The 14,346-nt window shown below is 48.1% G+C and overlaps 1 protein-coding gene across 5 annotated transcripts; it reads right to left on the minus strand.

Annotated features, from left to right (window-relative positions):
* Positions 1-461: 461 nt before the first annotated feature.
* LOC136508728 (uncharacterized) lies at positions 462-11,680 on the minus strand. Of its 5 annotated transcripts, none has more exons than XM_066503494.1 (21): positions 11,248-11,680; positions 11,000-11,141; positions 10,840-10,888; positions 9,673-9,751; positions 9,507-9,569; positions 9,317-9,427; positions 8,999-9,235; positions 8,819-8,907; positions 8,667-8,738; positions 3,470-3,637; positions 3,079-3,352; positions 2,878-2,980; positions 2,661-2,800; positions 2,508-2,589; positions 2,295-2,430; positions 1,991-2,145; positions 1,365-1,894; positions 1,208-1,271; positions 1,033-1,127; positions 866-941; positions 462-759 (listed from the first exon to the last, which is right to left on the minus strand). In XM_066503494.1, the coding sequence occupies exons 4-17, from the start codon at positions 9,707-9,709 to the stop codon at positions 1,711-1,713; spliced, it is 1,851 nt and encodes a 616-aa protein (XP_066359591.1). In that variant the 5' UTR covers positions 9,710-9,751; positions 10,840-10,888; positions 11,000-11,141; positions 11,248-11,680; the 3' UTR covers positions 462-759; positions 866-941; positions 1,033-1,127; positions 1,208-1,271; positions 1,365-1,710. The 5 variants fall into 5 exon arrangements, with proteins under 5 accessions (XP_066359591.1, XP_066359592.1, XP_066359593.1 ...); XM_066503495.1 differs by having other exon boundaries at positions 1,033-1,130; XM_066503496.1 differs by having other exon boundaries at positions 8,819-8,865; positions 8,975-9,235.
* Positions 11,681-14,346: the final 2,666 nt, after the last annotated feature.

Consider the following 14,346-nt stretch of genomic DNA (forward strand, 5'->3'; position numbering starts at 1 on the left):
GTACGTTCAAATGAGGCCCATGTGCGTAGTTGGCCTGATTCGTCGTCGGTATAAGCGAGGTTGGGGTTTGTTGTTGTGTTGTGCAGGGTGTGTAGGTGCAGGTGTAAACCGTTCAGTAAAAACTGGTGCTTCACTAAGAAGTGACAGCCTGTTCACTGGCGAAACCGGTTCTTAGTTACCAACACAGGAAACGTGCGGAAATTATCTGGTGACATATAGAGCTTATTTTGATTTAATAACACAAACTAAATGTTTACTGTCTACTGCTTTGACTTTAAGGCCGAGGTGCTCTGTGAACTAGAATTCATCGACCAGGATTGGAAGCTGGTGGCTCGGTTTGCATATATATTGTTAAGTAGCACTCCTGCATGATAGGTATTCGTAAGGCGTTGTATAAAGCTGGGTGCCAAAAATAGAAAGTTTGCAGTGAAAGGTAACACGATTATCTGAAGGGAGGATCATGCGCCCTGAGGGCTTAAGCCACGGTCATTCAGCATTAGCGGTACATAAATTTAGGCGGTGGTTCTTAAAAAGAGTCTGGTGCATGGAGCTGACAGTAAGCAGAGGAACAGTTCGCTGCGGATACAGTCCGTATCCATCAAGCCTAGTACACACAGGTAGAGTCTAGATGGATGACCAGTGCGGCCATATATTTACAAAGATGGTCCCGCAAACAAAGCCGCCAAGTGGTGTTTACAGGCTGTTGTAGAATGGACCATCCAAAAGTTCACGGCTGGCATATTGTTGCTTATCTGTAACCTGCAGTTGGTGAGCAGGAATCAGCTGGAGTGTGTGCTATTTGGCCCAGATGGCTTTGGAAAATGAGGACGGTTGTCTATGTGCGATGCGAGATGTGGAGCGGTACCTGGAGCTACTCAAGCGAAGCACAGGACGTGTTGCAGGCATCGTCTGTGTCGCTCTGACCATCGGTGGATTTAGCCCTGTTATAGGTCCAAGAATTAGATTACGAACCTGTGTATGGTGTAATCAATATAAATCTGGTGGAATGATTCAGCTAGTGCTGGAACTTGCCTTTTTGAAGCGGGTTCTAATGGATCAGCAGGTATCAAGAGGGCGGCGTCTGGCACAGAGGCGGTGAGAAGCGCTGCAGTATCATGGACGACGGTCTGCTAACAGGATGCAAATGGGAATATTAGATGAAGTGTAAAATAGTTTAGTGGAGAGGTGCATTGTTCTGTATACTTGCCTCGTCTGCAGCCGATAGAGCTGGAAACAGATTCCTGCGGACCTTGGTTGACCTGGGCTGCGAACTAATTTCAATTCATACAGAGGCACAGATTTAGCCACTTGATCCGTGGATGGTTACAGCAGATCCGGAGGTAACTATATCTGTATCGAATTACCTTGACTGATCTTTTGCTTTCGAGGTAGTTTTGGGTTTCAGTTGATGGGACTTGGAGTCTACCACCAGAAAAGGAGATCGTTAGATGTTTGAGAAAATGTATTAAAAGGACTGAATGAAATGTGGGTAAGAAGCACTAACTGCTGGTGGTAGTTGTTTCAGCCTGGAGGGTGGCGTTGTCGGATAGCGGTGCATCGAGTGTTCGGGGGGATGCTGGCAGACTCTGTGGGGCTGTTCCTGATTCAATCTGTAGCGTGCCTGTGGATGAACCAGGCTGATCAGGCCTTCTAGATAGACGCTGTAGAACAGCCTTGACCACATATTGTCTCAGTGTAGAGTTGCTTAAGTCAATAGAAAACACATATTTTCTGTTGACTATATTCTAGTAGCTGCTGAGGTATGCCGCTAGTTTGTGCTAATGGATTCATAATTGATTGGCACTCCCTGCCTATTATCTGTGTCGCCTCCTCGTCATATGCAAAGAACCTTGCTTCACCAGTATCATCCATGCCGATGAAAGAGAGGAGGTACCTGTGTGTTGCATAGGTTTACATTGGCAGTATGATAATAACGTAGGGAATAGCTGTTGCGGTAAGGGTGAGCGTTTTCTTTTGGATTGGGTCGTACCTGGGTATAGTATCTGAGCCATTACACACTGGGCATCTGTATGTACGATCGGTCTGCTGAATAGCTTTGTTCTTGTGGCGTTTACATGACATATACCACCAGGTGCTGTTCTCTGGTATGGAAGCCACAATGACTGAGCATTTGTAGGTTCCAGCCTGTTACCACAGTGGCAGGTGTATTAGTCTGCTAATCCTCTATCTGTATTGGAAGGATGGTGGTGCTAAGATGAATAAGTATGATTATTATTGTATCTGTAGCTATGGCGAGGTGTGATGAGATGTATGAGAATATGCCGGTGCCATACCTCGAATTCGAATGGATCTTCAATAGCATCCAGATCAGCCACAGTCATGAATTTGAGTGTTGGCTTGAGCACCGGCGGAAGCGCTAGCTGTTGTGTCTGTACAGGACGGTCTATGTAAACAGGCTGGCTGCTGAACCTGCAACGAATGCCGACGAGGATGTAAGGCAGACGAAGAACATGAATGACAAAGAAGGATGCGTGTGTGCTAAGCACCTCGCATGAAAGGGCGCTGCTTCTGGGATGTTGGGATTGAAATAGTAGAAGAGCGCGGAGCTGCCACTAAGATATATTTTGTCTGGAACAAAGAATGTATTTGTAATTATGGTCTAGGTGGAACCTGTAAAGCAAGAGATAGAAAGCACAAACCATAGTCTTTGTAATCTCTGCGTGGTATACAGCCGACAAATAAAGTGACAATCACATTCCCAGCTGTTTCATTATAGACATGTTCGACGTTGAAGTTGATTGCATGGTCACCCCACAGCGTCACTGTAAGCATGGCATCACTGAAATGGAATACAACTATAGTTAGGTGGTGTTCCATGGCTGCACGGAGTGTAACGAACATAGAGGGGGCACGTACCTTAGGTTATTTATGTAGACCTTTCTAAGATTGGTGACCTTTTCTTTATTTTTTGGGACAAAGGTTTGCAGCGCCGTAAAGCCAGTGATGTAGCCTATGACATCTGTAGACCAGTGTTAGTGCAGGCAAACAGATGTATTGCAGGCAAAAAACAGAGGAATAACCGATAACTTGTATCAAATTGGTGACAAAGTTATGTACCTGTGTACTTGAAAACAGTCTTGCCAGCGGCCACGATGGAGGAAAAGGGTGTTAAATTGTATACATATTCTGGAATGGTGGCTGGGTAGTCTTTTGCCAGTTCAATGGATGTGTAGTCTGTGATCTGTATCATCAAGGATTTGTCTATTGGTCTGTAAGTGTCCCTAGCATTGTTAACAATGACCTTCTTGATGATGTAAACTTTGCCTATATCTAGCAGGTACTCCTTGTTAGGCATTACCGCTCGAGGAATCTCAGCATATAAACAATTTGCCTGGTTCAACAGAAATTGTATTAGACCGTCTATGTAGGGTAACCTGTGGTAATAATAGGTCTCTTTGTTCGTAACAGCAGGCAGTAAATAAAGGTGTGGGTATGTCCACTGCGTTACCTTTGCATCTGCTAAGACCATCCCAATAAACCATGGAGGTCCGTCGTCTCCATCTTCTCTAACAGTCCACTTCCTGATAACCCTGACCGTGATGGCTCTTGTTTCACGGCCTTTCGTCAGGTTCCCGAGGTCAGTTGTCTGGTTCATGATGGCATGGATGCTGCAAACCTGCACAGGCAAATGAGTGCATGATAGTAGGGCAACCGCAGTAGGCATCAACAGTATGGGAAACAGGGCCGCGAATGTAGTAAACCGCGTAAACTGTATTAAGGGTAGCGCGTGAGGCGGCATCTAAAATATTAAAGAGGAAGTCTGTAGCTGGCAGCGAGACAGGCTAGGAAACTAAGTATTTGGTGGCACTCTGTGGCCGCTATGGGGGAGCTACAACTGTTTACAAAAGAAGAGGCACCCAAAAGTGGCTAACGGAAAAATTGTCTTGTACATAGAGCAACAAAATTCGTTGTGCAGAGCGTATACAAGGCACAACTGGCGCTAAACTCATAGGCTAATAAAAAGGGGAACTTGCTAAACCCCTAGACTATGGAAGGTTCTAGCCTAGGTGCTGGACTCGAACAGAAGCTGATGCTGCTGTCACTGGCCAGGCGATGGTGTAGTCACTGGGTAGGCAGAAACTGCAGAATTTCTTTGAATACTACATTTCTGGTTTCATCAGTACAGTTGCCTTCATCGTCCTCTATGAGTAGTTTGAGGCCTTGTTTTGCTGTCACACGAGAAACAGCCACATAAAGCTGGCCGTGACTGAAAACTGGCCGCTTAAGGTAGATACCGACAGCTGATAGGGTCTGCCCTTGACTCTTGTTGATAGTCATTCCATAGCAAATTCTTATCGGATATTGACGCCTTTGTAGAACAAAGGGCCACTTGTTGCTCTTGAGCAGCAAAGTGATACGCGGTATAGCAAAAGAGCGGCCTTTGTGGCGTCCATTCATTATCTGTGCCTCAATACTCCAGTGTCCAACAGCGGTCACGATTAATCTGGTTCCATTACACAGGTCGTCTGTCTGATTAAGATTACGTAGCAGCATGATGGGTACTCCTTTTTTAAGTACTATGCGATGATGTGGGAAATTGTTACCAGTTAGGGAGTTAAGGAACTCAACAGGATACATGAGATCATAAGCTTCATGTGGGCCTGTTGATTTGGCAATGTTGTTGGAGCTTAAATATTCCCTGTGGTTTCCTAGAATCAAGGAGACGACATAATCGTTGACCGTGTCAGCAAGCTCATTTGTGGGTGTTAAGATCGCTCTCTGACCAAGGTAGGTTGAGTCAGAATATCTTGTACTTAATTCTAGGTACGTGGACTGGACAATGCACTACAATTTATCGCCGTCAGTGTGAAGGAGAAGGTCTCTGGGGATCTTGATCCATGTTGGTTCAGATTCACCGTCTTTGGCAACGGAAGGCAACCTACCTTCACCGACCTGTAGTATCCACTGACTGAACTCTGCCACCTGCTGCTGATGGTCAGGCTAGGGACGATGGACAAACCAGACGCATATTCTATTTGAGGGTAAGCATTTCAACATGCGACCATAACCTTGACTTGGTTATAGCTGCATCGAGGACCTCCAGTTTGCTTCGTCCTTCAACAACAGGAAGAATCTGCCTAAGATCGCCACCAAGAACCACCACCTTTCCACCGAATGGGATAGCGCCTGCAATAGGATTTACGGCTTTCTCAATGTCTCTAAAGGTTCGATCAAGAGCCTCAAACGCTCTTCGATTTGTCATAAAAGCTTCGTCCCAAATAACCAAGCTTGCCATCTCAATAAGCTCAGCCAACATATTGCCTCTACTGATGTCACATATTGTGTCATCGTCTAGATCACATGGTATTTTAAATCTTGAATGCGCTGTCCGCCCTCCTGGAAGAAGCAGCGCGGCTACTCCAGATGAAGCTACAGTTAATACTATTCTTTGCTTAGCTCTTACATAAGAAACAATGCGATTCCACAGGAAGGTCTTCCCAGTTCCTCCATATCCTGATACAAAGAAGAGTCCAGGTTCTTTATCTAATACCCTCTGCACAATTGTAGTGAATGCATGTGTCTGGTCAGCGTTCAGAGAGGCTGTGGGATTGTCCATGTCGAGGAGAGGGTCAATAGGATTGGAAAGTTCCTCTTCAATGAGACGGTTATAAGATTCAGGATACGCAGCATGATTTTTAGAAGGGAGATTGAACTTCCTTATGTCCCTGCCACCTTGTGCAAACAATTTTGCTAGTTCATCTAGCAGGTAGTCTCTAGTAATGTCATCAGGCAACTGGTAGTTGGGATCACCAATAGTCTCTCTATACTGATATTGGATATCGTCGCATAAATGTCTCCAAACCTTTTCAAAGAAAGTGTTTTCGTCTCCAACCTCACAAAAAAGCACCATTGTTACAAAAAGGCTGCGCAATTGGCTAGAGGTGGCCTAGGCAACAGCCTCGTCAAAGGCGTCGTACCATTCTTGATCATCGCCGAGTAGGCCTCTCGATCTACATGCTTCCTTGAACGTTTTGTGGTATAACCGGTTATGGAACCTCACATCCTCAAAACTTGTACATCCTTTAGCAGTCAGTAATAAGAGCCGTAGATAATATCTTTCACCCACTGAAGGATGAACATAGTGCATACGACCTATCTTACCTCGGTGAGTTTTCCTTTTTTCCCACTTTCTTTCCTTGTGCTCCCATCTCCACTCAGAAGGAAACTGAGTGTACGTCAAGGTTCGAGCGTCAGGATTGAACTCGTTGCACGCGAACCATTCTGCTAGCATTGTTTTTTTGAGGAATTCTACAGACAGCAGCCTGTCCATCCTCTGTCTTGCACTGAAAGTGACAAAATTTTCATTAGGAAGGTGCACAGGCATTCTTTCAACAGCTGGATGGTGTCTATGGATGTCGTACCCAAACATCCGCCTAGCACGCATCTTGGTCGCAAATGTATCGGCAGTCCAAATACTCCTTTATCTCATTAACCGTCTCTGTCTGCCTGTCATATGGCACAGCAACACCACGCCTGACTCTTTCTAAATAAACTTTGCTGCAATCAGCACCCTTTGTCACATACTTGAATAGGTACTTAATGAAAGTGGTTTTATTGCACCACTCCACATTAATATGAGCCTGATATCTTTTTAGCAAAGACATGTTGTGTGGAACGACCCATCTATTATCCATTTTGAAGCAACTCTTCTCGACAAAAAAAGCATTATGCTTTCTTCTGTACACAGCAAATCCATCAGAACTGACAGAAGGTCTCTGGCTGATACGGCTTGGGGAAACGCTTGGAGCACTTGTCATCCTTCATGCAGGGGCACCTGGGATTGTCAGGACCACATGGCCCATGGATCATGTGTTCGGCAACAAGAGCATACCCTAACGGATCAATGCTCGGATCCAGTATCTCAGCAGATATGTAAGTATCAATCATCCTAGGAGTGGGATTTGATGTGTCTGATGCGGTCCACAAGATAATATGCGCATGCGGGAGACCATGTTTTTGAAACTCGATGGTGTGCAGGACTGCATGGAGAAGCAGACATGATGTTTAGAATCTGGAAACACAGGCACATGAAGTAAGGGAGAACGAAAGGCAAGATGGAGACTTTAGTGGAAGCATGCACCTAGTAGGAACGCTAGGGACTATGAGCAGGCAACGTAGAAACACATTACCTGCAGTGCATACTCCAAACATAGTCCCAGATCTGATATCCTGTAGAAGTTCCTCCAGTTTCATATTGAACACTCTTACGATGATGTCGGATCCGTCGGTCAGTTTTTGACCAGGATCAAATATACCTTCTGCGACCTCCAACCATTTAGGATTGCATGTAAAAGTAACAAAGAAATCTGGGGGGCCGTACTCGCGGAAGATAGCTATTCCATCATGGTAATTCTGAATCATATAGCGCCTGCCACCAGTGAACGAAGCCGGTAACACTGTCATTTTACCCATTTCATTACCGTGCGTAGACCCTTTACTAATAGCATCACAGATGCCTTGGATACTTTCCATGCGAATATCTGCTTGGTTCTTGATTAAGTAACTAAGCCTATTTTCATCAACACAAGCTCTTGCATCAACTTTAGCTTGGCTCGATAATGCACCGAAACAAAGGTATGGATTCGGCTGGTTCCTTCTATAATGAAACATGTAGCAGAAATAATCCTGCGTTGTGACTTTGTTGTACGTATTCTCTTCTGTTGCCGTAAAACCAGCATATAGAACTCCAATCTGGAACCCACGCTCAGCATATGGGAAGAGCAAAGGATACTGCAGTGCCATGAAGGCTGGATGAAGAGCTGAAATCTGCTTCAGTTCACCTGCCCGTGTCTGTACAACACTATCTTGTTCGAACGCCTCAGGACCAAAGTCTCCCACAACAAGCATGGCAAGCTCTTCAGTGGCTGGCAGGCTGTACTGCGGTGGGTCTCCATCACGAGGCCCCACAATCCGAATGACAAACTCCTCAGCGTCTTCCTCAGACAGCCTATCTCTAGCCATCTTGAATTGCTGCACTAAAGGGTTGTGCTCATCAAGCATATCAGCCAGAGCCTGAACAATAGTGGGATCGAAATCCGTGCCTCGCCTGTCATCATGGCTGAGCGCACCTATTCTGTTGCGAACCTCGTTCGATGTGTCATAAACATAGAGTTGGATAAACTTGGGAGGACTGTCCTCTGGGGGCAGCAAGGAACCTATGCGGTGATGAATCTGACCGCAGATTTTGAAGACAGGAGGGCCTCCACCATTGTTGATGGACTGGTCTATGTTTGCACCCATAGACGTGAAAGCAAAAAGGCAATTGTACTGCCTGATGGTCCGCATAAACTTGTTAGAAGCAGTGCCACCATCGAACCTGGCAAGCGAAGCCAAAGGTTCTGGCTGAGGTGGGAACGGAGGTATGATAACCTTGCCTCCTCTACAGCATTTGTTATAGATGATATACTGTGAACCCTGGCGTGACTCTTTTGCAACTCTTTCAGCATGCCAGAAAACAGCCTGGCAGCTAGAACATTCATGCGAAGGTCCTCCATAGTAAGACCGTTCACGATAGGATACTGCAGAACAAAGGAGGAGAAAAGGGATGAACAACAATGGCACGATAGATGGAATGACAGAAGCAACACGTTGCTATATGAAGGCAAAGGATGGCATAGGCCGCGGAGCATAGGCTGAGTCTGTACCTTTGAGCGCATTAACAAACTCCGGATCAAACTGGCCACAGACAAGGTCTGCACTACGAACAACAGCAGCTCCTGAAGAGGAAAGAAACCATGAAGGGCCAGCTCGGCGAGTAAGATGCGGATAATATCTAGAAGGCAAGCGCGACTGTTACCTCCCCAAACCAGCCGGTGCTGCTGTAGAAGGCGTCGCCTCTTTTGCCTGGAAGCTGCGGGATCAGAACTTCGAATAACATAGGATGTGCTGGTACCTACGTAGGAGGTCGGACTTTTAGACATAGCACTCGTAATCTGACAAGAGGACCACAAACCATGGAATGGCAAGCAGAACGCACGGCGTCTGACGCGACTTGCTGTATTCTGCTGAGGCGAAGACCCTGACCGCAATGAACCGCCCACACGAGAAGAAGGGGCCGACGACTGGACATGCGTCGGTGAGTCGGGCTGCTGCTGGAAAAGGCGGCGCCGCGCACGAGATCTTGGTGGAGCTACAGTAGAAGGGCCTAACCGTAACAAACGGTCCGGCTGAACAGGAGGACAAGAGCCGCCTGGCTCATCAGAGGGTGCAATACCTAATAGAAAGGATAGATATTAACAAAGTCCGGTAGCGCATGGGCAGTAAAATAAGCAACAAGAAAGAAGCCAGCACATACGCTGCGGCGCGCGATGGGCCAGCGGTAATGGAAGCGACGAATCTGGCTGTAAGGAATCGCGGTGCAGCGAGAACAGAACAGACGTATCAGCAGGATGGGACGAAGCACGGGCTGAGTTGAGAAACATCACACAACCTTTTAATAATGTATTAGAAGGAAGAGGAGATGCGCAATAGCGCTAGGTACATACGTTGCCTAGTGCGGGGAGCCGAGGAGGCGGCAGCAGAGGCGCGCAGGCGCATCGAGCTGTCCACTGGCAGGGCAACCGGTAAGCTAGTGCAACAAATAGGAACGTGTGCAACAACCGAAGCAAACAGCATATAGTAAGCAGGTAAAGTAGAATAAAAAGAACATACTGTGCAGGTGACCACCCCATGGAACAGACGACTCCATTCAAGGCGAGCACTGCGCAGATAATCATAGCGAACAAAGAACCTTTTTTTTTGTTTTTTTTTTGAGAACCAAAGAACCGACACAGTGAGGCAGCAGTTGGTAGGCCCAGGCAGGTTGTTATAGACAAAGGGTGGTCGAAGCACGTAAGAACAGCAAAACACAAACGCAAAGAAACTAAAACAAAGCATGCAGTCGGTGTGGATGAGTCAATTAGCCAGGAATGAGGAATCATGAACCTATCGAGGGTCAGTAAATTAGGCACAAATGAGAAAGGCACACTGCTGTGGGAACTAAACTGAGGACTATGAAACATTGAAGCAAACTAAAAGGAACCATGGGAAACCTAGTCAACATACAGGAAAGAAAAAGGCGTAACATGGTGTGAAGACAGGCGGGAAGCATGAACCACGAAACAAAGTTTAGGAAAACAGAAAAACAAAAATTGGAGAGCACCATCAGACGCTAAGACACCATTCCGTCTATAACGGAACCTACTTGATCAATTAGCTGCTGCGCAACTGCCAGGAGCAGCGGACAGGGTGCGCCAGCATCACTGGAAGTAGCAATAACCAGCCTAGCTAGGTGAATACCTCTATTTGCAAGTGGGAAAAGATGGCGAGCTAAATTCCTGTACAACAATAAACCATGAATACTGTAATCAGCTATAATGAAACCAAACGTGGCCTGTAGGTGTACCAGGGCTTGCAAAGATGCAATCTCATAAGCAGAAGGGGCTGGTAAACCCGGGGGAGCCCAGAAGAAAAGTGTGGTGGCAGATGGGCCTTGAGCAGCGTGCTGGGGCAGCTGCAGCTCAACACCATACAAATTAGTCCCATCCTCTACTGTCTGACGTATAACGGAGACATAAGAAAGGCAGCAATGCTGCGCCACAGCCTGTAAAACAGCTAAGTAGGACATGCGGAAACAGAACATTTTCCCCTTGTTTTTGAGGTTTTGTCCAAAACACACAGACCCCCCTTGTTTTAAAATTCCAAACTCACGCAAGCCTACACGAACATGACGTTCGTGCAAGATAAGAAACCCAAAACGCTGCATCAGTGAGGATGTATAATATCTTAGATGAACATAAGAAAAGGAGACGCACAAGGCAGGCGGGCTGAAGAACGGACCTGGAAAGAACAGGCAACCAACAGGGACAACAACGGCGCCGACGGGAACCTGCAGGGGGAACGGAGTGGTCGAATCAAGCAAGGGCAGAGGAAACAGAGAACCGAAACGCATCTATAACACACAATGAGACGGAAGAAGGTGAATAAAATCAGCGCGCACCAACTGGACGACGCGCAGCAACTGCACGACGGCGAGATTCTCCGGTGGCACAGACGCGTGGCTGAACGGCGCAGCAGCGACCCCTGGCCACAGCTCAGAGGCGTGTGTCGACAATCAACGCAGCAACAACGACGAGGGGAACCTACAGGGGCAACGAAGCAACCAAATCAGACATTGGCACACCGAAGAGCGAACCGGACCGCACGTAGCGCAGAAGGGTGGATAAGACAGAGGAGAGTGAACAGTACGACAGCGAGGCTCTCCGCGGGAACAGCCGCTTCCCTGGACGACGGAACCGCGACGGCCGTCCGCAGGCCCCGACGACGACTGCCAGTAGAATGCTGGGCAGCCCCAAGGAGGCGGAGCCGGGCCCGCACCCCAGGCCCTGCGGCGGCGCGAGCCTGTGGCGGCGCGAGGTCGCCGAGGAGGGGCAGCAGCCGCAGCGTACAAAGAAGCACCGGACGAGGCGGAGCCGGGGCCGCACCCCAGGCCCTGCGGCGGCGCGAGCCTGCGGCGGCGCGAGGTCGCCGAGGAGGGGCAGCAGCGGCAGCGTACAAAGAACCGGCGGCGGCGAAGGAGGCGGAAGGAGAGGAGAGCGGGCGAGCAGCGGACCAACAGCCCGAGGGAAGGGAAGAGAAAAGGCCGATTGGGGAGAAGCCGAGGACGCAATTACTGATGTCCGAATCGGAAGGAAAGGTGACAGAAACGAAGACGGAAGTGGAGTCCGACCGAAGCCAAACCGAGAAGCTGAAAGGTAAGAGGACAGAACAGTTCGAGAATCAGGCACCCACCTACCAACGTAATAAGAGGGTGGCCGTCAATGAACCGATCGCACGGTGTAAAACATCTAAGCCGACGTGGATAGAAGAGCAAGCAGAGGAGCTGGCCATCTTTTTGGCTTTTTAATTTCGTCCATTAATATGTTCTTGCATCATATGACATGGACATTTACCTCTTACTTCTTGTTTATACTGGCTAATTATACTACAATGTCCATTTCTAGACTAAACTTTCTCTATTGCTACTCATGCTAGTGGTTGCAGATGTGCTCACCCGTGTATTTGGTTGCAGGTTCTTATTTGCTGATTTTCTTTGTATATACTGCGTAGCATATATATACCTTGTGTTTGTGATTTAGAAAGCTTTAATTTTCGTGCCTCTCCTCCATCTAATTGGACCCATTTATTTTTTACTACAGGTCATGACGGGGGTTCTGCAACAAAACTGTAAATTATGATTAGAAATGTGCAAGAATGTCGAAACAAAAGCTTATGTCCTGCCTGCTGTAGCACTAGCCCATTTTTGTCTTTAATTTCTGTTTTCCAGATCTTCGTCGATGGTGATTAAGAGACTTATGACATAACCTTTGAATCGAAGCTGCTTGCCTATACTGCGAAACGCAACCTCCTTACAAGCTTCCCATATACTGATATACAGTAGATGTTTTTGTGCCATCACGCAACAGGGTCTCTGTTCTCCAATGACACGTCAATGGTGCGTAGTCTCCCCTTGCCTAATTTATAGTGAAGCTGTTGGGTGCGGCAGTGCCACATGCCTGTAGCTTTGCCCAGCTAGCTTCTTTTTTCGAAAGTGTGCCTTAGCATTAGCACGTGCTTCATTAAGTGGAAAATAGGGAGTTTACACGTTCCTAACAGCGCAACGGCGAGGCGCCATCCGCATGCCGGAGTGGCACACGACACATATCACCAGCAATTGGTGGCCTACTAAGGCTGTGCTAAGAAAATAAAACTATTGCGCTACGGTGGCGAGTGGGCTGCGACGACCCGGCCTCAAGCTGCTGAATCCCGCTCCAATCCAGGCGTCTGCCTCCTGCAGGACGGTGACCACAAGCTCAGAGGTTGTGGCGGACTTTCGGTCGAACGTTCGCCGATTGCGCTCCTTCCAAATGGTCCACGAGATGAGCAGTACTAAGGAGTCGAAGCGGCTCAGGAAGATCGGCACGAGAAGACAGCCACCAGTCGCATAGGCAAGAATCCTGGTGCGGAGCCGCCACAGTGATCATCATTGCCGCGAGGAGCCGCGACCAGACACAGGAGCATAGCAAGTGATCTGTGGTTTCGTCGTGCTGATCGCAGAGCGCGCAGGGGACAGTCGACTGTAGCCCGTGCCGCATGCAGCGTTCCGCCGTCCAAAGACGCCCATGCAAGGTCAGCCAGAAGAAGAATTTGACCTTGGGAGGGACAGCCGCGCGCCATAGCTCCTTGGCGCCAGCCATGGTCGTCCAACCTGTGAAGAAGGCCCTGTACGCCGAGCGAACGGTGTATTGTCCGTCCGGCGTCCATTGACAAACGAAGCGATCTGGGACCAAGGGATCAAGCTGTACGCTGTCCACCATAGCCCAGAGGTGGACGTATTCGATGAGCACGGGGGCCGTCCGTGCTCCCGTGATGTCCTGCACCCAGCGTTGTCCTGCCAAGGCATCCTTGACCGAGCGTTTCAGTCGTCCCCTCAGGTAACCACGAGTCGGTCCATTAGCGCGCTGAGGTCCCATCACCCACTTCCACGGTGACCGAGCACTGGAACATGGAGCTGACCTTGCGTTCGGTGATTGACGGTAAGGCCGCCCATGGCGAGTCCGGCCTGGTCCTCTGTAGCCATTCCCAGCGTAGGCGAAGAGCGTAGCCGAGTATCCTCATGTCAGGGATCCCCAGCCCACCGCGCCCGCCCGAGACGGAGTCGGTCCCGATCCATAGGAACGCGCGTCGCCGGCTGTCAATCTCGTCGATAGCCCAGGCAGACAGGCAGCAACAAATCGACACGTGGATCGGGATAGCGGAGAGCGTCGTCTGGGTCAGAGTCGCGCGACCCGTGCCCGTAAGAAGGCCGCCCTTCCAGGTCGGGATGCACCACTACCGGAAACCGGCGATTTGCCGAGTGCCGAGGCTTTGCCGAGTGTATTTTATCGGACACTCGGCAAATACCGTGTTTGCCGAGTGCCAAATAAAATACACTCGGCAAACAAAAACACACGGCAAAATACGTCTTTGCCGAGTGTTTTTTTTTTGGCACTCGGCAAAGAAGCTTTTTGCCGTGTGCATTTTTTTTTTTTTTGCCCTCGGCGAATTATTTTTTCGAAGCAATTTTTGAGGCCCTAAATGAATTCAAATGAAAAACTTTTCAACTACAAAGTTGTATAACTTCTCAAGATCTACAAAGTTTATTTTGGTCATTTCTTCATTTGACAAAGCGACAATAACGTTGTTCATAAAATCTACATATCTCATATCTCTCATATTAATTTCATGAAAGTAGAAGATACATATATAAGATTTGTGAACAATGTTACTACCACTACGTCGGATGAACAAATGACCAAAATAAACTTT

The sequence above is a fragment of the Miscanthus floridulus genome, chromosome 15 (genome assembly GCF_019320115.1).
Source record: "Miscanthus floridulus cultivar M001 chromosome 15, ASM1932011v1, whole genome shotgun sequence".
Classification (NCBI taxonomy): domain Eukaryota; kingdom Viridiplantae; phylum Streptophyta; class Magnoliopsida; order Poales; family Poaceae; genus Miscanthus; species Miscanthus floridulus.

What these genes read in the sequence shown, in the direction of transcription:
- LOC136508728 (XM_066503494.1), bottom strand. Translation starts at nt 9,709, where the DNA reads ATGGAGTCGTCTGTTCCATGGGGTGGTCACCTGCACA. An exon ending in GGCCCATCGCGCGCCGCAGC is followed by an intron (nt 9,236 to 9,316) that starts GTATGTGCTGGC and finishes CCTTTCTATTAG; the next exon opens with GTATTGCACCCTCTGATGAG. An exon ending in GCACCGGCTGGTTTGGGGAG is followed by an intron (nt 8,739 to 8,818) that starts GTAACAGTCGCG and finishes TTTCCTCTTCAG; the next exon opens with GAGCTGCTGTTGTTCGTAGT.